The sequence below is a fragment of the Bufo gargarizans genome, chromosome 4, assembly GCF_014858855.1.
Source record: "Bufo gargarizans isolate SCDJY-AF-19 chromosome 4, ASM1485885v1, whole genome shotgun sequence".
NCBI classification, from domain to species: domain Eukaryota; kingdom Metazoa; phylum Chordata; class Amphibia; order Anura; family Bufonidae; genus Bufo; species Bufo gargarizans.
In genome coordinates, this window is record NC_058083.1 from 417,460,133 (window position 1) to 417,484,386 (window position 24,254).

Genomic DNA, 24,254 nt, shown 5'->3' on the forward strand with positions numbered 1-24,254 from the left:
ATTTACAGTAGCAGTTGTGGAAAGTTTCCACAATGAAATCCACTCATAACTTGACATGTGGTGTGGGCCTGCATTGCAAAGGTTAAAATCTGTAGCAAATTTGGTGTGAATTTTGGCTCTATGGATTTCGGCCAGATACACATTTTCTGCTGTGGAAAATGTGTGGTGGTCCTGCTGGTGGCAAGAACAGATATCCTGGAGACCACCACTGCATTCATTTGTATGGGACTGCTGGAAATGGCACAGATTACTGTATTTAGCAGTCCCATACAAATGAAAGTGATGATGCATACGTGTACCAACTTTCCATACTCAAACGTCACTCCGGGAACTCTGTTTTTGTGGCTGCTTTTGTTCCAGCGGTTGGACCCCCAGCGATGAGACCCTCATGCCCAATCCTGTGTATAGGGGGTGAGTGGTCAGTGGAAAAACTCCTTTAAAAGATTCTATGCGGTACCCAGTCCTCCTTGTTTACATCATTATGTACAGAACAGCAGCCAGAATAGGTAAGGATCAGCAACGCAGTAACAGTGCACAGTCAATAAGGTAAGTATATTACTATGGTTTTGTTTGACAATTGCAACATATAAAACCTTAGCAGTTTTGCGTTACCCAATGTGTTTCTCAGGCTTTGGAACCTTCATGAAACCAGAATCAAAGCAGGAAACTATGGGGTTTAGCAAACTGGCAGCAATACAATACTTCCTAGCTAAATGACAGTCCCTTGGCATAAGTCCCAAAACTGCACGACAAACACCTGGCTTTGCCAATGTTTACAGATGCGTAATAATTAAAATGAAGAAGGTCTTCCCCAGTTGCCCTTGATCCTTTCTCGTTATCGTATTGTTCATGGATGGAAAGACTACCAAACATATGGAAGATAAATCTAAATGACATGCAGCTGTTGAACGCCTCGCCAATGGGCATGTCACATAAAAGACGACGAGACAGCAACACATCACTATTGTTAATTGTATTTTTAGAGCTCTGCTTTTATCACAAGATCTCAAAGAACAAACGAAAGAACACCACGTTAAAAACTGCTAATGATTTAAGTTATCTCAGGAACAACAACAAAACCATTTGAATATCGTGCAAAGTTCATTTATTTCAGTAATGCAACTTAACAGGTGAAACTAACATGAGATAGACTCATTACATGCAAAGCGAGATATTTCAAGCCTTTATTTGGTATAATTTGGATGATTATGGCTTACAGCTTATGAAACCCCAAAGTCTCAATTTTGAGGTACCCTTTGCTCAGGGGGTATGGATTAATTAGCTGACTAGAGTGTGACACTTTGAGCCTAAAATATTAAACCTTTTCACAAAAATCTAATTTTAAGCTGCATTAATGCAATTCCTTTTAATTTGCATTACTGAAATAAATGGACTTTTGCACGATATTCAAATTTTTCAAGTTTCACCTGTATAAAAAGAGATGATAGGAAACATACAATGGCTGAAACAATCATCAAGGCTGGCTCCATTTAGATTAAGCGACTTGTACAATATCCTAGCAAAGCCGAACAAGTGCCACCTATTGCATCTGCTGACTCCCAGGGGCTAAAAAGTGAGCCTTATTGCTTTCCCTGACCTCATGGTTCTGAATAGGGTTGCACCAGGTATCGAAGCCTCAATACTTTTTCAATACTTTGATACCATGGTTTTATCAATTTAGACTTCCATGTGTCTCACATTATTAGTAAGTAACCCCATCACGCAAGTACCTCCTCACATAATGGGCAATCGATAAAAAACAAAAAACAAATACATATTATCCCGTTAGTCATACACGAAGCCTCTCGAGACTTCATTGAATAACTTTAGTATTTGATTTTTTAAAGTGGAGACTTTAAAACTTGGATCCGAGGAAGTTAAAAAATAAAAAAAAATAAAAAAAATAAAAGCATGTCCATACAAGCCGCAGTGGATCATAATCAAACTAATGAGGACCAACACACATGGGCATATAAAAATATATTTTGGAACGCCACATAAGAGCCAAAAACAAGGAACCCTGGACAAAAATCCGATAGGAGCATAAATGGGCAATGTGGAATTCAAGAAACTAAGAAAAATACCCAAAGTAAGCATGTCAATCCCTCAGTCTCCTTCTCCCAACGCTGTTTCGCCAGGCATTGGGGGAAGGAGATTGAGGGATCGACACGCTAACTTTGGGTATTTTTCTTCGTTTCTTGAATTCCACATTGCCCATTTATGCTCCTATCAGATTTTTGTCCAGGGTTCCTTGTTTTTGGCTCTTATGTCACGTTCCAAAATATATTTTTATATGCCCATGTGTGTTGATCCCCCAGTCCCCTTTGGGTTTTTTCCTGACTGAAATATGCCTGTCTACTGCAGTTTTTTTATATGTGTCAATATCTGTGTAATAATATTTATTCAATAAAGATTTTTATTACTAAGTGACGGAGCTTCAGTTCTATTGTTTGGGTATCTATTATCACCACAGGCAGAATTACATTGACAAGTAAAGTAACACCTCTCTATATAGATAACACAGGATCTACCATTCACAATAAGCGATATCACACCTTATTAGCTCCCTCTTGATCTTCACACAAGTCACAGAGCATGCCTAGAAAACATAGTCTAGGGGGTCACCTCCTGTTCAGCTGCTCTCAAAAGACAGGAAGGGTTAACATATTTTACGCCTAGCAGCCAGTGTAAAAATTGCAGGATTATATAATTTAAAAAAAAATATAGATAGTGACATAGAAACATTAAGAAGAAAAGAAAAACTCTTTAAAAATTTAAATGGGCTTTCCAACACTTTTTAACTGATGAGCTATCCTCTGCATAGGTCATCAGTGTCTGATCGCTGGAGGTCCACCATCTGGGATCCCCATCAATCAGCTGTTTGCGAAGGCACCAGCACTCCTGTAATCACCACAGCCTTCTCGTAGCTTATCAAGCACAGTGCCGTACATTGTATAGCAGCTGTGCTTGGTATCGCACTCACTTAAATGGGGTGAGCTGCACCTAGGCCACATTACAGATAATCGTGACATCATGGGACATGGGTAAGCTAAAAGAAGACTGCAAAGCTGATGCCTTCTCAAACAGCTGATCGGTGGGGGTCCCAAGTGTCAGACCCCCACCGATCAAATACTCATGACCTATACAAAGGTGTCAGAAAACCTCTAACATAAAACTAGGTTATTCCCTTCAAACCTAACACTTTTGTGTAGAAGTGTTACAACAGTTTTTTTTTAGTTTTTTTTTACTACATACCCCTATTTGGAATGAGTTTAAAAAAAAGCACAGTGATAAATCTGGAATGGAATGAATTTACATAGCTAACCATGCCTATTTTTCTCAACCAGGTTTCAAAGCTGGAATGGCTGGTATAAAAAAGTTGCAACATTTTTGTGCAGGTGACCCCAAAAAAGTCAGAGACCTTATTTGTGACTTTTTGAATTCAGAATTCTGAAGTGCAGGGTGTGATAAATTCCCCCCAATAATGTAAATAATAATGAATGTGAAACGGTAATTACACTTACCGATAATTGTATTTCCTAGAAGTCTCCACGACGGCACCCATGAGCTTAGCCCCGCCCAATCAGGGACAGGACAGGGACACAGAGATTAAATTGCTCCTCCCTCACTAATTCCTCAGTGGATTGCAAAGAACTCCTTTGGAGAAGTATACAAAGGGCTTTTTTTTTATATTACTAACGCATATATATATATATATATATACACACACACACACAGACACACACACACATACATACATACACACAGACACACACTATCTTGTATAAACTGTTATATACCAAAAAAAAACAACATACATTTTATTTTTTGGAGGGGGAAAACCCGGGGTGCCATTTTGGAGACTTCCAGGAAATACAATCACCGGTAAGTGTAATAACAGTTTCCCCTAGTCGTCTCCATGACGGCACCCATGAGCCATAACAGAGATGCAATAAAATTAGGAAGGGACCACTGCCTAGGGGACTTTATGTCCAAAAGCCAGATCTTTTGCGGAAAAACATCTACCCTATAATGACGAGTAAAAGTGTGAACAGATTTCCAGGTAGCAGCCTTCAAATGCTAGAGAGGCTGAAGCTGTTTGAGCCCATGTAGCAGACATGTCTCGAGTTGAATGAGTTTTTACTATAGGAGACGGCTTACCCGAGACTCTGTAAGCATCTGCTATAGTTTGTCCAATCCATCTTGATATGGAACTTGTTGTCGCTTTTTTACCTTTGTGACATCTAACTTATAAAACTTTTCCTCTTTTTCATTACTGGGCTTATCACAAAAAGAGGGAATGGTTATGTTCTGGGATCTATAAAAAGAGGACACTACCTTTGGGAGAAAAGAGTGTTCTAATTTGAAAACAAGTCTATCCTCGAAGGATTGGAAATATAGGGAGATAGTAGATAGTGCCTGAAGTTCACATACCCTTCTGACAGAAGTAATAGACACCAAAAATATAGTCTTCAAAGTTAAGAATCTTAAAGAAATTTTGTCAATGGGTTCAAAGGGGGGCCCCATTAAAGCACTCAGGACCAGATTTAGATTCCAAAAGGGAACCAAAATATGAATGCTGGGACGTAAACGCTCTGCGGCTAAAAGAAATCTAGAAATACATTTGTCTTCAGATAATCTGCAATCATAGAAGACACTTAAAGCTGCGACCTGCGCTCTAAGGGTCCATTCACACATCCGCAAAGTGGGTCCGCATCCATTCCGCAATTTTGCGAAACGGGTGCGGACCCATTCATTTTCACTGGGGCCGGAATGTGCTGTCCGCATCTGCATTTGCAAATCCGCACTTCCGTTATGCAAGAAAATAGAACATGTCCTATTCTTGTCCGCAATTGCGGAAAAGAAAAGGCATTTTCGATGAGTGCGCCGGCAATGTGCGGTCCGCAAAATGTGGAACGCACATTGCCGGTGTCAGTGTTTTGCGGATCCACAAAACCCATACGGACGTGTGAATGGACCCTAAGCGTGCTAGGTCTGAGCCCAAGATCCAGCCCATCCTAAAATAAATTCTAGAATTGTAGGAACATTAAGAAAAGAAAAATCTATATTTTTGCTTGTACACCAAGAAGAATTTTTTTTCCAAACTTTACTATAACTGTTTTTAGTGGCAAACTTTCTAGTCTGCAGCAATGGGTCCACCACTCTAGATGAGAATTCTCTGTTCTCTAGGTTGACCCGTTCAACATCCAGGCTCTTAGATCTAGATTTTTTAGACTTGGGTGTGGGACTGGACCCTGCATGACCAGATGGGAATATGTGTAAGTTGGAGGAGGGAACTGTACTCCTCTCCGCTAAAAGCGAAAACCATGCTCTTCTGGTCCAAAATGGAGCAAGCAGTATAACCTGGGCATTCTCTCTCTTTATATTTTGAAGTACCCTGGGCAGTATGTTTATTGGGGGATAGGCATAATAGAGGTTCAGAGACCATTTGATGGAAAACGAGTCCACATAAGTCAGTATGACCTCTGGATGCAGGGAGCAGAAACTCGCCAGTTTTCGATTGGCTCTTGTGATTAAATGGAATGCTTTATTCACAAGGGTCCAATCCCACACGATGATCAGATTTCTGTTTAGAAAGTCCGCCCAAACATTTTCTTGACCCCTGAGGTGAACCGCTGTCAGAGATAACAGATTTTTCTCTGTCCACTTGAGAATCTCTCCTGATATTTTTGTCAGTTGTCGCCCCCTCGTACCTGATGTCTGAGAAGTGCCACTGTAATCATGATGTCCGAATAGATTTTCAAGTGGGAATCCAGATATTACTTTCCCTGACTCCTTCATCGCTTCCCATACAGCTGCCAATTCTCTCTGGTTTGATGAAGCATCTCTCATATTTCTGCTCCAAATTCCCTGAAAAGACAACTGACCCACTTGTGCTCCCCAACCTCTGCTGCTTGCATCCGTTGTCATTAATAGAGATGGTTTCTGTATCCATCCTATGCCCAATAAAAGGTCGTCTTTTCTCTGCCACCAATTGAGGGATCTCTTCACCTTTAAGTAGAGACTGAACATGTAATCCAGATGTAACGTATTTCCACTCTATACCTTTAAAATCTGATCCTGAAGTGTTCTGAAGTGATGTTGTGCCCATGGGACCCCCGGGATTCAGGAAGTCATATGTCCCAATATCTTCACGGCTTGTCTTATGGATACCTTTTTCCGACCTCTGAGGTATTTGAGCATTTGGATTAAGTTTTTACCTTCTCTTGAGGGAGAAAGGTCTTTTGCCTCCCTAAATCTAGAATCATTCCCAGGAATTTTTTCATCTTGGAGACAGAGAGATCTGATTTTTTCCAATATATGATCCAACCTAGGTTTTGTAAGGTTGCTACGAGAAATTTCAGTCGACTTTGAAAGTTGTGATTTTTGGATTCTATTATTAATAGATGGTCCAAATAGGCCAAAACTAGAACCCCCTTTGATCTGGAAAAGGCCACTACTTCCGCCATGATTTTTGTGAACAGTCTGGGGGAGGAAGATATCCCAAAGGGAAGGCAAGTGAACTGGTAGTGTGTTATACCTGCCCATCCTGGGAAAGCAAATCTGAGAAATTTCCAATGGTCCAGATGAATCTGGATATGAAAATAAGTGTCCTTTAGGTCTATTGTGACCATTCTCGCATTTTTGAAAATCAGAGGAATTGCCATCTTGAATTTCCTGTATACAATAGATTTGTTTAAAGGTTTGAGATTTATAATTGTTCTGTGGGAACCATTGTTTTTTTTTTTTTTACTAGAAATTGGCGAGAGTAATGCCCTAAACGTCGTTTATCTTTTGGACTGGTTCTATGGCAACTAATTCCACCAGTTCCAACCAAATTCCAACATTTTTAAGGAGGAGGAGAGGCCGAAAGTTCTATTCTGTATCCGTCTAGTAGAACCTGAATAACCCAACTGCTGTTGGTGATTAACTGCCATTGATGTATAAAGCCAGCTAGCCTTCCTCCCACTCTTCTGACGTAATTTAGAGGTTGAGGGGAGCTGTTTAGATTCAAAAAGGAAAGATCTATTTTTTTCCCATCTTTCTGTAACTCCATCTCCCAGATTTCCCTTTGTCTGACCTGTTTTGGCTCTGAAAATTATGTTTTTTGTAGGGTCTATCATTGCAAAATGTATAATCTTCAGGGAAACCTTTTTTCTTATCGATAGCTTTTTCTATTATTTTATCCAGGTCAAGCCGAAATACATATTTTCCATGGAAGGGTATGGAGCATAATTTATTTTTAGATGTTACATCCCCTTTCCATGATCTCAGCCATAAAACTCTCCTAAGTGAGTTAGCTAAAACTGGAGTTCCCATTGCCATAGAAACAGCTTCAGCTGAGGAATCTGCTAAAAATCCGGCTGCCATTTTAAGAATTGGGATCGAAGATAGGATCTGATCTCTAGAAGTTTTTCTTTAATGTGGAATTTTAATTGATCTAACCAAATACAGAGTGCTCTAGCGACACAAGTTGCGGACATATTTGGACGGAACAATGAAGTAGCCATCTCCCATGTGTTCTTGATCAACCCTTCCGCTTTTTTATCCATAGGGTCCTTAAGTTGTGCTGCATCTTCAAAGGGGTATAAAAGGTATATTTATAAGCTTTGCTACCGAGATGATCTAACATAGGTACAGAATCCCAGTTTTCTATCTCTGATTTATTAAAAGGGTATTTTCTCTTGAGGCCTCTGGGAAAACATTTCCGGAGGATTCCTTATTTATTAGGCTATGAATATTTGGATTGGAAAAACTCTTGTTTCTCGCCAAGACCTCCGAACATAGTATCCTGAACTTATTTAGCTTTCTTGTGCTACATATAGTTCTGATTAACCCTTTCATGACTAAGGGTCATTGATGCCCGAGTGTCCAGGTCAAAATTTACAAATCTGACATGCGGAACTTTATGTGGTAATTGCTTTGGAAGACTTATTTATCCAAGCCATTCTGAGATTGTTTTCTCGTGACATATTGTACTTCATGATAGTCATGAATTTGAATTAATATATTTCACTTTTATTTATGAAAAAATCCCAAATTTATCAAAAATTTAGAAAAACTCACAATTTTAAAAATTTCTATTTCTCTGCTTTTAAAACAGAAAGTCATACCTAATAAAATATTTATTACTTAACATTTCCCATATGTATACTTTATGTTGGCATCATTTTGGAAATGTCATTTTATTTTTTTAGGCAGTTAGAAGGCTTAGAAGTTTAGAAGAAATTCTTAAAATTTTTAAGAAAATTTCCAAAACCCACTTTTTAAGGACCAGTTCAGGTCTGAAGTCACTTTGTGGGGCTTACATAGTGGAAACCCCCCATAAATGACCCCATTGTAGAAACTACACCCCTCGAGTTACTCAAAACTGATTTTACAAACTTTGTTAACCCTTTAGGTGTTCCACAAGAATTAAAGGAAAATGGAGATGAAATTTAAAAATTTCACTTTTTTGGCAGATTTTCTATTTTATTAAATTTTTTTCTTCAACACATTGAGGGTTAACAGCCAAACAAAACTCAACATTTATTACCCCGATTCTGCGGTTTACAGAAACACCTCACATGTGGTCGTAAACTGATGTAAGGGTGCACTGCAGGGCGCAGAAGGAAAGGAACGCCGTATGGTTTTTGGAAGGCAGATTTTGCTAAACTGGTTTTAGATGCCATGTCCCATTTAAAGGCCCCCTGATGCACTCTTATAGTAGAAACTCCCCAAGGTAACTGAAAAATGGCACAGTTTTTTATTTTTACAAGATCCGACAGGGTAGATCATGTGCTATTTTTAAAGAGTAGGTTGTTACGGACGCAATGATATCAAATATGTCTACTTTCTTTGTTCCAGGTTTACATAATAAAGCAATTTTGAAAAAGAAATTATGCTTTTGTGTCTCCATTTTCTGAACGCCATGTTTTTTAATTTTCTGCCGATCGTCTTGTGCAGGGGCTCGTTTTTTGCAGAAAGAGTTGAGGTTTTTATTGGTACCATTTTTGGGTACATAGGGTTTTTTGATCATTCATTATTACACTTTATGGGGCAAGGTGACCAAAAAATTGGCTGTTTTGGAACAGTTTTTATTTATTTATTTTTACAGCGTTTATCTGAGGGGTTAGGTGTAACAGTTTTATGGAGCAGATTGTTACGGACGTGGCAATACCTAATATGTATACTTTTTCTTATTTATTTATTTAAGTTTTACACAATAATAGCATTTCTGAAACCAAAAAAATTATGTTTTGGTGTCTCCATAGTCTGAGAGCCATAGCTTTTTTTATTTTTTGGGCGATTGTCTTAAATAGGGTATCATTTTTTGCGGGATGGGGTGATGGTTTGATTAGTACTATTTTGGGGTCATAAGCCTTTTTGATTGATCGCTTGCTGTTGCACTTTTTGTGATGTAAGGTGACAAAAATGGCTTTTTTTTACACTTTTTTAATTATTTTTTTTATGGTGTTTATCGGACGGGGTCTATCATGTGATATATTTATAGAGACAGTCGTTACGGACGCGGTGATACCCAATATAGGTTTTGTGGGTTTTTTTTCATTTTTTTATAGGAAAAGGCAATTTTTTTTTTCATTTTACATTTTTAATTTATTTATTTATTATTACTTTTATTATTTTCAATTTTTTTTTAATCAAGTCCCTCTTGGATCTTGAAGATCCAGTGGGGCTGATTGCTGTACTATACTTTGCAATGCTCTTGCATTGCAAAGTATAATACAATCAGATGCCCTGTAGGTGGCAACAGCGGACTGCCATCGCAGTGCGGCAGCCCCGATGGTGGAGAGAGGGAGCCCCCTCCCTCTATTAACCCCATGGATGCCGCTGCATCGATGGGGTTAAAGCAGAGTGTCAACATAGAGCTGACACTCTCTGCTGATGGCGGCGGCTCAGGAATGGAGCCGCCGCCATCACACACAGCAGGGGGACCGCACGGCATCGGGGGCAGCGCTGGAACGGGCGGGGGGGGGGGGGTCACGGCCAACATTGAGGGAGGTGAGGCAGCACGAAATGGGGGCAGGAGGAATGTATGGGGCCGGGAGGGGGCGGACCGCATCAGGGCACTGGGCAAGCTGCTTGAATGTGGAGATGAGCGTCAGGGGCAGGTAGCGGGCGGACACAAGAGGGGGCTTGGAGGGGCACGAGGACACTACCGAGGACACTAGCAGAGCGCAGATCAGAGCCTGAAAGCGGCATTATTTCACTGCCGCGATCCGATTGGTTAGTCTGCACAGACTAACCAATCCGATCGATTGCCGGCAAGGTGCCACTCTAATTGGTCCCTTGCCGGCATTACTGAACTGTATGCTGTTCGTGACAGCAGCAGGACAGGGGCAGAAGCTTTAATCCAAGTGCTTTGCAGCGCTTGGATTAAAGAGCTGCCATGACGTCTATACACGTGGTAGCTGCACGGGGTATGTGCAGCTATCACGTACATATACGGATTGCGGTCTTGAAGGGGTTAATGAATCAAAATCCTCAGAGGAAAATAAAAACTTTGTCTTCCTCTTCAGAAGATAAATCTAGATGTTCACCTTCCTCTCTGTCTGAAAAAAATGCATCTGACGAATCTTGCGAATCAGAAGATGGAGGCTCTCTAGTCCTCTTCTTAGACAGTGATGTGGATAATCCAGACATAGCAGATTGTATTTCCTCCTTAACCATAGATCTTAAATCATTCATCAAAACAGGTGATTCATCCTGCACAATCTTTGATGTACAAGAAGGACACATGAGTTTTTTATATGCTGGATCCTGTTTTTAGTTGCAAATAGCACATTTGGTAGATATACATTTTTGTTTTTTTCCCTACAAAATGAGAAGATATAAGCTGTGATAAGAACCAGCATATAAGCAAGAATAACAAAACAGACCCCAGATCTGTTTAACTCAAGGTCTGAAGAGATGCTGGGCCTGTATTAGCTGGATTGCAATTCAAAGTTATCCAGGAATAGGATCTACAGCCTCCTCGGCTACTAACCACAGTAGCTTTAGCCATTTTATAAGGGCAGGCCATGTGGGACGCCTATACGCCAAAACCGGAAGCGACGCTGTTCTCGTCACTTCCAGCGGAAGGCAGGAAGAGTATGGGCAAAACTGAGGGCAAATGCGCCCAATTCTGGCCTCATCGCTGGCCTGTTCATAGAATTCTGGCCTTGTGCACCGGGGAATTAATCACTTGCGGCCTGCCAGAAGGCCGCATCGCCCGAACCGGAAGTGCCCATATCCAAGATGGCGCCAGACGCCCTGTGTCTTTCTCCAGCGTCCGCCAATACTATCTGCAGGGAACAAAACGTTGTGCCTTACACACAGTGTATCAGCCCCAACAGCAGTCATACTCCGACCAGGAAGGTAGGGAGCTACGGGCTTTGCCTTCCTGAGCATCCATACTCCATAGATAGGTTCCATAGGCAGACAATTACTGCCTGCTCTCTCTACATGCCTTCTCCCGATAGGGGCAGGAAAAACACTGAGGAGTTAGGTAGTAGGGATCGACTGATTTTCTCGGTTTTACCAATATTATCAGCCGATATTCAATATTTTGAAAGTTATCAGTATCTGCATCTATTTTGCAGATAACGAATCGGGAACAAGGATCGCGCTGCTGTCAGCGCGATCAGTGTTCCCTCAGCAGCACAGGGGAGAAGGAAGCAGCATCTCCCTCCCCCCTGTGCCGCTGCCACCAATGCAAGGAGAAGAGGAGGGACTTTTGCCACTGCGCCACCAATGATGTTGACTCACTCATTCATTCAACAGGAGGCGGGAGCTGGCTGCAGAATCACATAGCTGGCTCCCGACCTCTATGACAGGTAGCTGCGATCTGCAGTAGTTAACCTTTCGTCTGGTTAACCTGACTGGTTAACTGCCGCGGATCGCAGCTACCGCTGATAGAGGTCGGGTGTGGCTATATGATTCTGCAGCCAGCACCAGCCTTCTGTATATGAATTAATGGGCGAGTTTTATCTTTATTGGTGGTGCAGTGCGCCCCCCCCCCCTCCCCCCAACCCCAGTATTAAAGACATTGGTGGTGCAGTGTAATCCCGGGCCTCCGATCAGTTACCATGGCAGCCAGGACGCTACTGAAGCCCTGGCTGCCATAGTCAGCTCCCTGCACGAAGCACAGAGCAGCAGGGAGAGTGTGAAGTCCTATTCACCCCGAAAGAGCTCTATCAGGGTGAATAAGACAAGGGTTCTAGCCCAGAAGGGGGCTAAAAGTTAGTAGTAAAAAAAAAAAAAACAACACCAAAATATTAAGTATAAATGAAAAAGAAAGATTTACAAAAAAAAGCTACAAGTTAACTATAAAGATGTTCATTTTCAGCAAATTTGTGTAGGAATTTTTAGTTATTTCAAAAATTAAAATGCACAGAATATCGGTATAAATTATCGGCTATTGGCCTGAAAGTTCAGATTATCAGTGCCGGCTCTAAAAAAAAAAAAAAAATCAATATCGATTGATCCCTATTAGGTAGGGAGGGGCAATTTAATCTCTCTACGTGTTTTTCCTGTCCCTGATAGGGGCTAAGCTCATGGGTGCCGTCATGGAGACGACTAGGGGAAAACAAGGACTACTAAAAAAAATATAAATATATATATATATATATATATATATATATATATATATATATATGTAAAAGAAGAAGACAACATCATCTTAGGGTACGACCATGCAGAGTGGTTGTGTCGTGGTCGCAATGAATACCGTGCGGCCATACAGGCTGCAGTGGACCCTATTTAAACTAATGAGGACTGCGCTGTTTAGTCAGTCAGCCTGCATTGTTAATGGCAGTGCCGTATTGTGGGTGCCATGCACCCATTAACAATGCAGACCAGCTAAACAGTGTAGTGCAATTAATTTTATTAGAGCCAGCTGTGGCTTGTACAGCCGCACGGTACTCAAACACAGCACGGCCACATCACAACAGTGCTGCGTCCTCATACCTTAACATTAGGGTGCATTCACACAACTGTATTTTCAGTCCACATCAGATCCGCGTTTTTTGCAGATCACACTTGGACACACTCATTTCTATGGGGATGCAAAAAATGCAGTCAGCACATGGATGTAATCAGAGTGCTGTCTGCATTCTTGTGCCTTTACTATAGTTCAACACTACATTTTTCCATGTCTTTAGCTGGTCATTTTGTTCCCCAGTGTACATGCCCCTATAACTGCTAACTTGTCAAATATAACCTGATGCAATAATCTTTTTTTTCTGCTCAAAAATTTAATAGACTAGCGAAAGTGCTGTATCCCATAACTTCCTTAGTAGACACGATGGCTTGCTGTTCGATCGCACTAAAGATAACGCTTTTAACCGGCTGCAGATGTTTCCACTGATACAGTGAGAGGTGGCAAATGCAAAAATAAAAACCCAGCAGCGCAGTTCCACCTCAGCAGGCAATTTCAGGAGTACAGGCAAGAAACTATACTAATGCCAACGTTATAAACGGAAACTCAAACAGGCCTGCCAGAAGGGATAAGCTATCTATCAAGGCTGGCAATAAAACCAGTGGAAAAGGGGGCACAAAACAACAATAGTAATAACAATAAATCTGATAGTATGGTAGACAAGACTGTATTACTTATACTGTTACATCAGACATGAGAGAAGGATATTCTATGAAGTAAAAAAAAAAAGCAGGTTTTCATGGGTCTGTGGTATGTTATGTGTTCATTTCCCTAAAATATCAGTGGGATCATTCCAATATAAACCTGCAAGGCTGCAAAGAATTTCACATTTATAAACATGGCATTACAGTGCTGCCTTTCTCTGCCCATACTGCCCAAATCTCCCATAAAAATGTAGTTCCGCACCCCCTTCCTGGGTTGTATGCTATTTCAGTATGGGGAGAGAGAGAGAGAGAGAGAGACAAATGACCAGCAATTGAAAGTGTACTACGAAAAAAATTGGCAGCCTGCAGGACAGCTTTATGTCTTAAGGACATAACAGAAAAGTCGGACAAACCCAGTGTTTTCAGTGGGAGCAGCTGATCATCTTATGTATGTGGAGGCCTCAATGTCAGGGGAAGGAAGGATCTTGCATGCTGAATACCCAATCCCTTTGTTCTCAGGTGAGATAAGCCAGCCACAGAAGTGTCTGGCAACATCTCACTCCTATTTCCCCTTGGAAAATACATGTATGTTTGGCCTAGCCCAGCATGCATGTTTATGTTGGGAGGAGTAGTTACTGGATGAACAAATGTTCAGCAAATAGCCATTAAAGGTGCCCCATTTTCATAGCACCCACTAATAAAAATGGGGCACAAGTTCTAGTCAGGTGCCAGTGGAGGAAGAGTAAAAGTATGCTGCTAAATAGGGAGTTCCGGATATACCGGAGCTCTGTACTCTGCTATCTTCTGAACTTCCATAGAGATGAATGGAGCGACTGCATGCATGCATGCATGCATGCATGCCTGACCTGCCGCTCCGTTCATTTCAGGGGGCTCCACGGGATAGACGGTCCCTGTTTTTGTGATACGTGGGGGTTCCAGCAGTAGTACCCCCACCGATAATAGTCCTATCTACAGGAGAGGAGAAAACTTGATATAACAAAAATACCCCTTTAAACTGTGTTAGGAATTAACCTGAATTCCAGGTAAACACATTTCAGAGATATGGTGCAGCTCAAGAAAAGTCTGATTATGGAGGATGTTAGTGCAAGATTTATGGCACAAGAGCTTTATGGGTGACTGGTGTGTTTAAACTGTACTCCATGGTGGATGGGCAACTGCCCAAAAAAATAAAATAAAAATAGAGATAGGAGAACAAAAAAAAAAAAGTAAAATTATGCAATCCAATAGTACCTGGCAAACCATCCACTGTGTTCTTTATGTTGGACAGATTTTATTGGATGCTCTCACTAAGAAACACACAGCTGGACACAATATGGCAATCCTGAAGCACTGCTACACGAGATTTGCAAACCACTTCTTACATTCTAGCCTACAGTGCACATTCAAAAGAAGTTTAATAAATCAGTTTATAGCTAAATAAATACTGTAGATGCCCACATACATGGCAATAATCAGTGGCATGGCGCAATAACCTTTCATGAAAACATTCATGTTTCCTAAAAGTTCAATAGTCAGGAGAATAATCTTATGAAAAAACTAATGATCTGCCTACAGATGGACGGTGCCAAAACGACTTGTCAGTACAGGACAAAACAAGCACTTCTACGCTTTTGATGTCCTGCTGAAAAGAGATCTTTTCAACACATTTTATTATAGAAAGCCTTTCAACGATGGCCAAACTGAAATGAAACAAGCGGCGAGGTGCAACCAGTAAATAATGAAGCAACAAGGCCACTGTAACCGCTGCATGTATCTCTGTGGCCTAAATACAAGTGTGCACCAGGTGGTAAGATAGCAGCATCTAGTGAGGAACAAAGGTTTGTGGTCAGATAAAAGCAGGGTAAAATGTCTATGTGGAAAATAAATATATACATTGGAATATAAAGTCTCAGTTCTTAACATCAGCCTGAAGGATTAGCCAGTATTGTCAGTTGCCCATCATTGTGGTGCACCTTTTGCAGTGATTTAAAATGTCTATAAGCCAGACGTGGGATGCCACCTTCACCAGTGCAAATCTATTCTGTTATTTTTGGAGAAATATATTTTTGCCGACATCCCAATTGATTATAATGGACTTTTTCAGATGACTAAAGGTATCCTTTGGCCACAATTAGCTTCATATTCTTATCCTCTTATTAGTTATGACATTCTACCCAGTAAAATAAAGACAAAAAATATGGTGCATTAGTTTTTATCCCAACCCTACCTCATCCCAGTTGTGAGATGTATTTACAAGTGGACATTTCAGAGAAGAAGCATCATCCATGTGACCGAGGCCGCACCTTAAATATTAACACACACTTAAATTGTCATTTGTGTTGGGGAAAGTGACAGGTGCTTAAAGGGGTTTCTCCAGGACTCAAATATTCATGATCTATCCTACAGCCAATCAGCTGTTGGAGGGGGCACCATTGCTCAGGTGAGCACTGTGGCCTCTTCACAGCATACCAAGCACAGCCATCGTGCCAGAATACTGGCTTAATTGCATAAATCTTAAAGGGGTTGTTCAGCAGTTAATATTGCTGACCTATTGTCAGGATAGGTCATCCATATTGAATTGCCGGGGTCCGATTCCCGGCAACCCCCGATCAGCTGTTTGAAGAGGATACGGAGGTCCATGCGACTACCACTTCCTCTTCGTTACACGGCACTTCATCCCAGAAGTGCAGTGTAAGAAAAAAAACTGTGCCACCACTCCACAGGAGACGTGACGTAGTGTAATGATCGGTGTCAGATCCCCTGCCAGTCAGATATTGATGACCTATCCTGACAACAGAATAGAAAAATTGATGAACAACTGCGCTCAGGGATGTTATACTAGGGGGTGGATGTATCAAACTGATAGGCGAGTGGTAATACATAAAAAATCCCAAATGGTCGGATTATTCAATATGTAGTAGTGCCGAGTAGGGAGTACAAAAATCATAAAGGAACAATGGAGAATAAATTAATGAACTTCACTCGAGGGGGTGGTATGCAGGATAAAGACACCCGATACCTTCCCCCACCTCGCGCAGAGTCCATTTTATAGATTGTAGTCCTTCCCTGGTCCCTAGATGAACTTCAAGACTTCCAATTTCAAGGAAAAGGGTGCTTTATAGGAATCTCAATGTGATTCATTTTGACGGGTCATCAATATTCACAGCTAGACAACCCCTTTAAATTAAGTGTCTATTTTTATTACATGCAATATTTTTATTATATTATTTACTGATCTTTAATATAATTTGTGACAGCATGAGTAAAAGTTTAATAGAATTAGTTCAGTTGATTGTAAGGCATAACTAGAAGATAGGAATATTATTACTTACAGTTTCTAACTGATCCATAAGCTTTGACAGGAATTTACGACATTCTGGACTCTTGCTATCAATCTTCATTCCGGTTTGCATAGCGTATAACCGGCCTACAAAAATAAAGACAAAAATCCATCTGTTAATATGTTGCAGTCACATTCTTTCTCTTGACCCTTCCTGAAGTCCAGAAACGCGTTTCTCAGTGCCACTCTTTCCCTCTTCTCCCACATGACGGAGCAACTCGGCGCTCAGAGTAGCAGAAAGAATCAAATGTTATGCCCAAGTTTACTAAACATAAATGTCTGTTTGTGTGTATAAGTTTTCGATTTCTGCCATGGATCCTCCTGTTAAATAAGTGTTGGATTTGCATATTGTAGTGTGAACATACCTTCAGGGTTATACCTTTAGAATAAAATGTGTTTTTCATGTCCATTAGGAACCTCCATCGCAGATTCTGGTAATATACAGAACAAAATTCTGCTGCATGCAGTGGTATTTTCTCCGGTAAAACTATGGAGACCGTAACAGAAACGCAAAAGACCCCATTTTAGTCATTGGGGGAGATATATGAAGACTGGTGGATCCATCCGCCAGTCTTGATCTCTCTGCACTGACGTGAGATGAGCCTAATTATTAAGAGGCAGAAGCCTCCTAACAAATCAGGCGCATCTCTGCCCTGCTGTGCGCCAGAAAGTGAAGTCTATGCCAGCTACAGGTTGACAGACCTCAGCTATAAACCTCCCCCACTCTTTGGCGAAAGTTATAGTAAATAGGGCGGGAGGCGATTTAGCGCAGGGCAAAGGAGAGCATCGGAGCATGAACTACTCCGATGCTCAAGTCAGGGGGGCTGCCGGGGTGAAACTGGAGATATGTCCGGGTTCAGAGCTGAACCCGGACAAACCCTTTAAGGCTATGGACACCTTTGGGCAATTTTATTAAAAATGTTCAGCCATTTTTGAGATACAAGGTTTTTTTTTTAAAGGATTTTTTAAGCCTAATTTCACACCAGCATTTTTGCTGGATCCGTCATGGATCAGCAAAATCGCTTCCATCATAATAATACAACCATCTGCATCCGTTGTGAACGGATCTGGTTACATTATCTCTCTCCAAAAAAAAAGCCAAGACGGATCAGTCTCTAAAACCTTTCTAAGTCAATGGGGGACGGATCGCCACATCTCGGACAGAAAAACCCTGCTTGCAACGTTATTCTGTCTGCGATGGAAACGCAGCCAAATGGAACGGAATACATTCTGGTGCACTCCATTTCATTCATTGACAATAAATGGGGACAAAACGAATCTTGAAGGATCTCAATGGAGGAATGGGAAAGCGCAGACGTGAAAGTAGCCTAACTTTGTTTGCAGAGTATCACTTTTCAGTCCAGGCTAGCTGAGGGCTCATGTGAAGCCTTATCTCTGATCTCCTGACCTCATAAACACTCAACATAGTCTTATCAGTTTGAGAAGAGTTTAGCTACAATATGAAGTCAGAGATAAGGCTATACATGAGCAGTCAGCTGACTGGACTCAGAAGTGATACTCTGTAAACAGACTGATTTTTAACCCTTGTATCTCAAAAACAGCTAAACATTTGCAATACAGACTAATTGAAAAGAATGTTTTCTAGCCCAAAATGAGTAAACGTCAAGAATAAAAAAAATTGCCCCGAAGGTGCCCATAGCCTTTAGGTTTACGTCATGTTACCTCTAGGTGTTTAGGAGGTGATATTTTCTATTCGGTGAGTCTTAACTCCTTATAGTAGATCACGGTCATACTTATTTTGTATTAAAGGTTTGCGCTAATATGCAAAGTTCTTCCACTGCACAGAAATAATGTGTTCTGTGCATGTTTAACGTGCTCAGTACAAGTGACCTAACTGAAAAATATACATATAAGAAATCACTGAAGCAGCTACATTAGGGGAAATGCATAATGTCATATCTGATCACAAAAACCAAACCAACCGTCAACATATTATAGGTGAAAGTGAACCAACTGTCAGGAAGCTGTGAGGAAGCGAAGCTTCATAAATAAGTCAAATTGAGGCAACATTAGTCATAACCTGGAAGGTAATGAACTAACACAACAGTAACTGCAGGAAAACTGTTACTTTTCCTACTAGACCCACTACCCAAATAACCAAGTCAAAAGCCTCCACCATCCCTCATAGCTACTGGATAGGAAAAAGGAAATCCATCAATGGTCACTGTACGATCTGTACATTTCAAGCTGACATCACTATCACATATAAATGGAAGCACAGCACCACACAACCATATAAAATTTAAGCAATGCACATTTCCAGATTCTCAAAGAGCAGGGTAACTGCTCAAAATAGGAGATAATAGGACAGAAGGCCATCTCATTTCTGTCAATTAATTCATAAACTTCAAGTAGGGAATAGCACAAGAATCATAAGAAACGATGTTCCAGAATTGTTACTAGATGGGGATTGAAAGTACTGTAGTTACTAGAATAGACATGTCATGAGAGGTGACAGGTCCTCTTCAACTGCTTCAGCACCCTGCCATTTTTCACCTTAAGGACCAGGCTATTTTTTGCAAATCATGTGTCACTTTATGTGGTGATAACTTTAAAGCACTTTTACTTATCCAAGCTATTTTCAGACTGTTTTCTCATCACATATTGTACTTCACGACAGTGGTAAATTTGAGTCAAAATATTTCATTTTTATTTATAAAAAAAAATACCAAATTTACCAAAAATGTGGAAAGATTAGCAATTTTCAAATTCTCTGCTTTTAAAACAGATAGTGATACCTCCTAAAATAGTTATTACTTTACATTTTCCATATATCTACTTTATGTTTGGATCATTTTGTAAATGACATTTTATTTTTTGGGGACATTAGAAGGCTTAGAATTTAGAAGCAAATCTTGAAAACTTTCAAAAAATTTCCAAAACCCACTTTAAAAAAAGGACCAGTTCAGGTCTGAAGTCACTTTGTGAGGCTTACATAATAGAAACCACCCATAAATGGCCTCATTTTATAAACTACACCCCTCAAGGTATTCAAAACAGATTTTACAAACTTTTTTCCAGTAACCAAGCAAGAGTTAACAGCCAAACAAAACTCAATATTTATTACCCTGACTCTGCTGTTTGCAGAAACACCCCATATGTGGTCATAAACTGCACACAGCAGGGCGCAGAAGGAAAGGAACACCATTTGGTTTTTGGAAGGCAGATTTCACTGGGATCATTTTAAGTTGCCATGTCACATTTGAAGACCCCCTGATGCACCCCTAGAGTAGAAACTCCCAAACATTTACCCCATTTTGGAAACTACAGGATAAGGTGGCAGTTTTGTTGGTACCATTTTAGTGTACATATGATTTTTGGTTACTCTATATTAAAACTTTTTGTGAGGCAAGGTAACAAAAAATTTTTTTATTTTTTTTATTTTACGGTGTTCACCTGAGGGGTTAGGTCATGTGGTATTTTATAGAGCAGGTTGTTACGACCAAGGCGATACCTAATATGTCTATTTTTTGTTTTAGTGTCTCCATATTCTGAGAGTCATTATTTTTTTTTGGGGGGTGGGGCGATTGTCTTAGGTAGGGTCTCTTTTTTTGCTGGATGAGATGACTGTTCGATTGGTACGATTTTGGGTGCGTATGACTTTTTGATCAATTGGTATTACACTTTGTGTTATGTAAGGTGACAAAAAACAGCTTTTTTTTTAGAACAGTTTTTATTTTTACAGTGTTGACCATGTGATATTTTTATAGAGAAGGTCGTTACGCACGCAGTGATACCTAATATGTCTGTTTAATTTGATTTTTTTTTTTAATTATTTACAATTTTATATGCCTCTTTTTATGGGAAAGGGGCTTTTTTTAAATTAAATTTAATTAAAAACGCTTATTTTTAACTTCATAATTTCTTTATTTTTTGTCCCACTATGGGACTTCAACATTACAGGGTCTAATCCCTGTTTCAATGCAGCACAATACATTTGTATTGTACTGCATTAACTATCAGTGTATTACACAGTGTAATACACTGATAGTTTGCCTATGAGACCCAGGGAGCGCAAACCTTCCATATGGCGAGGTCAGTGCGGTATTTTCTCCGTCCAAAAACCGTACAGTGACTGAACTGAAGACATCCTGGTGCATACTGGACGGATTGCTCTCCATTCAGAATGCATTAGGATAAAACTTATCAGTTTTTTCCGGTATCAACCCCCTAGGACGGAACTTAATACCAGAAAAGATAAACGCTAGTGTGAAAGTACCCTTACATGTTTATGAGAGACAGAGCAGCGAGGCAGGATACAGGAAATAATACAGGCGGAAGGTGATGGAAGTGAAGGTAATGGCAATGAAACCCTCTGTCTCCCAACAGGAACTTTTATACCCCAGAGAACAAGGGAGAGATCATTAGTATAATTTAAGTTTGCTGCAGTGTACGGAGTCTATAAACATCAATGTTTTACATTATATTACATCATTGATACCTTAATATTCATTTCTGTGACCACATTAGGACCATAGACAAGAAAAGTCACACCCCTTGTACACTTCTTAGTTCTTAATTGGTTAAAAGTTCTTGTTATCTGACAACCTCCAAAGAGCAAAATGCAAGACTTAGGGTACTTTCACACCAGCATTTTTGCTGGATCCGGCAGGGTTCAGCAAAAAGACTTTCGTTACTGATAATACAACCACCTGCATCTGTTATGAACGGATCCAGTTGTATTATCTTTAACATAGCCAAGACCGATCCGTCATGAACACCTTTGAAAGTCAATGGGGGACGGATCTGTTTTCTATTGTGTCAGAGAAAACGGACCCGTTCCCACTGACTTGCATTGGGGGTCATGACGGATCTGTCTAGCTCCGCATCCCAGGATGGAAAGCAAACATGTTGCGGTTTGCTCTCCAGTATGGGAACACAACTAAACGGAACGGAATGCATTTTGGAGCATTCCGTTCTGTTGCGTTACATTTTGTCCCCATTGACAATGAATGGGGACAAAACGGAAGTGTTTTTTCCGGTATTGAGACCCTATGACAGATCTCAATACCGAAAAATATTAACGCTAGTGTGAAAGTAGCTTTACGCCACTTTATACTTCATGATAGTTAATGTGCCAAAAGTTTTCTAGCAGATACGAGACTGAATTTCTAATGTATTCTAACCTTTGATCCATCTTCCTCTGATCTCATTGTCATTAAAATGGTTTCTTTCCATAAACTAAAGAAGATGACAAGCGTCCAATAATCAAGCCGATCGTAAATTTCAACCCGCCATTCTAGAATCAATGGGAAGTGCAGTAAAATGTCACTAGGACTTCATGATCTCATGGCTAGTCCTAATCAGAAAAGACGACCTGTTCTCTAGAAAAATTAATCACAAATAACCAAGCTATTTATTCAGCTTAAACCCTTCAGGACACTGCCATTTTTCACCTTAAGGATAAGGCAATTTTTTGCAAATCTGACATATCTCACTTTATGTGGTGATAACTTTAAAACGCTTTTACTTACCCAAGCCATTCTGAGATTGTTTTCTCATCACATATTGTACTTCATGACTAAACTTGAGTCAAAATATTACATTTTTATTTATAAAAAATTTACCAAAAATGTTAAAACAGATAATGATGCCTCCTAAAATAGTTATTACTTTACATTTCCCATATGTCTACTTCATGTTTGGATCATTTTGTAAATGACATTCTATTTTTTGAGGACATTAGAAAGCATAGAAGTTTAGAAGCAAATCTTAAAATTTTTAAGAAAATGTCCAAAACCCAATTTTTAAAGGACCAGTTCAGGTCTGAAGTCCTTTAAAAATGTTAGAAACTACAGGATAAGGTGGCAGTTTTGCTGGCACTATTTAAGGGTACATATGATTTTTGGTTGCTCTATAACACACTTTTTGTGAGGCAAGGTAACAAAAAAAGATGCTGTTTTGGCACGGTTTTTGATTTTAGTTTTTTTACAATGTTCATCTGACAGGTTAGATCATGTGCTATTTTTATAGAGCAGGTTGTTACGGACGCGGCATTACCAAATATGACTACTTTTTTGTTGTTGTTTGTTTCAGTTTTACATAATAAATAGTCTCTATATTTTGAAAGCCTTTAAATTTTTTATTTTTTTGAGCAACTGTTTTAGGTAGGCTACTTTCACACTAGCGTTAAAGTTTTCCGATATTGTGTTCCGTCATAGGGGCTCAATACCGGGGAAAAAAACGCTTTAGTTTTGTCCCAATGCATTCTTAATGAAAAGCAATCCGTTCAGCAATCCATCAGGAGGTCTTCAGTTCAGTCCCTTTTACGGCATTTGGCCAAAGAAAATACGGCCAAAATTCCGGAACACTTGCCGGATTGCCACATCCAGCATTAATTTCCATTGAAATGTATTAATGCTATTCACCGGCCCAGGGGTCCCCCTTGGCTCTTTTTTGCCGAGAGGTGTGCCTCGTGGATATTTGGGAATATCTATTCAAAGGAAAAAGAGCTTATTCCTGAGTTATTCTGGAAGCTCCATGTCTAGAATTGATCTGGCCTTGATAAATAAAGGATATTTAAATTGCATTAGACGGATGAAATATGAGACCAGATCTGTTTCAGAGCATGTTCCTTTTTTAATAGAGCTATGTATGGTCAGGAATAATTTTAGACTGAAACCCCCATTTAGATTGAATCCCCACTGGCTATTAATTCATAACCATAACCTGATAGAAAATGACATTATTTCCTTTTGGGATAAAAACATTGGTTCAGCTAAATCCCAATTTGTTTGGGATGCATTTAAAGCGGTTATGAGAGGGATTTTCATCAGTACAATTGCTAATTTGACTAAACGCTATGCAAAGAAGGAGAAAGAACTAGAGGAAGCAGCTGCGGTGGCAATGGCAAGAGATGTTAACTCAAAAATAGAGGAAGATAGAGAGAGTATGCAGAGGGCAAGTCAGGCCTTTTCTGACTTTCTTCTGGATAAAGCTCAACAGAAGTTATTCTTTAAAGGACAAAAATATTTTTCTGAGGCAGGACGCCCTGGGAAGATGCTGGCTAATGTAATAGCTAGCCAGGATCTAAAGAAAGAGATTCGTAGTATTTGTGCCCCCGATGGGACCATTCTGGAAGACCAGGAGGAAATAATGGAAATATTCATAAACTATTTCTGTGAATTATATAAATCAGAGAGTGTTCTCCCAGAAGAAAAGATTGACTCATATTTGGAATCTATTCCCCTTCCAGTTCTGACAGATAATCAAAAAGAACGTTTGGAGATGGACTTAAGTCTTCAAGAGGTTGAGGATGCAATTAAAGCTTGTTCAGGTAATTCCTCCCCTGGATTGGATGGACTTCCATATGAGTTTTATCGTAAATATA

General features: G+C 40.1%; 1 protein-coding gene across 1 annotated transcript in view; it reads right to left on the reverse strand.

Moving 5' to 3' along the window:
• The window catches only part of VTA1 (vesicle trafficking 1), a 249,869-nt gene that overhangs the window by 159,179 nt on the left and 66,436 nt on the right, over positions 1-24,254 (reverse strand). The window contains exon 2 of the mRNA XM_044289753.1: positions 16,896-16,990. Within this exon, the coding sequence (XP_044145688.1) occupies positions 16,896-16,990 (95 nt within the window). The remainder of the gene's footprint in view (positions 1-16,895; positions 16,991-24,254) is intronic.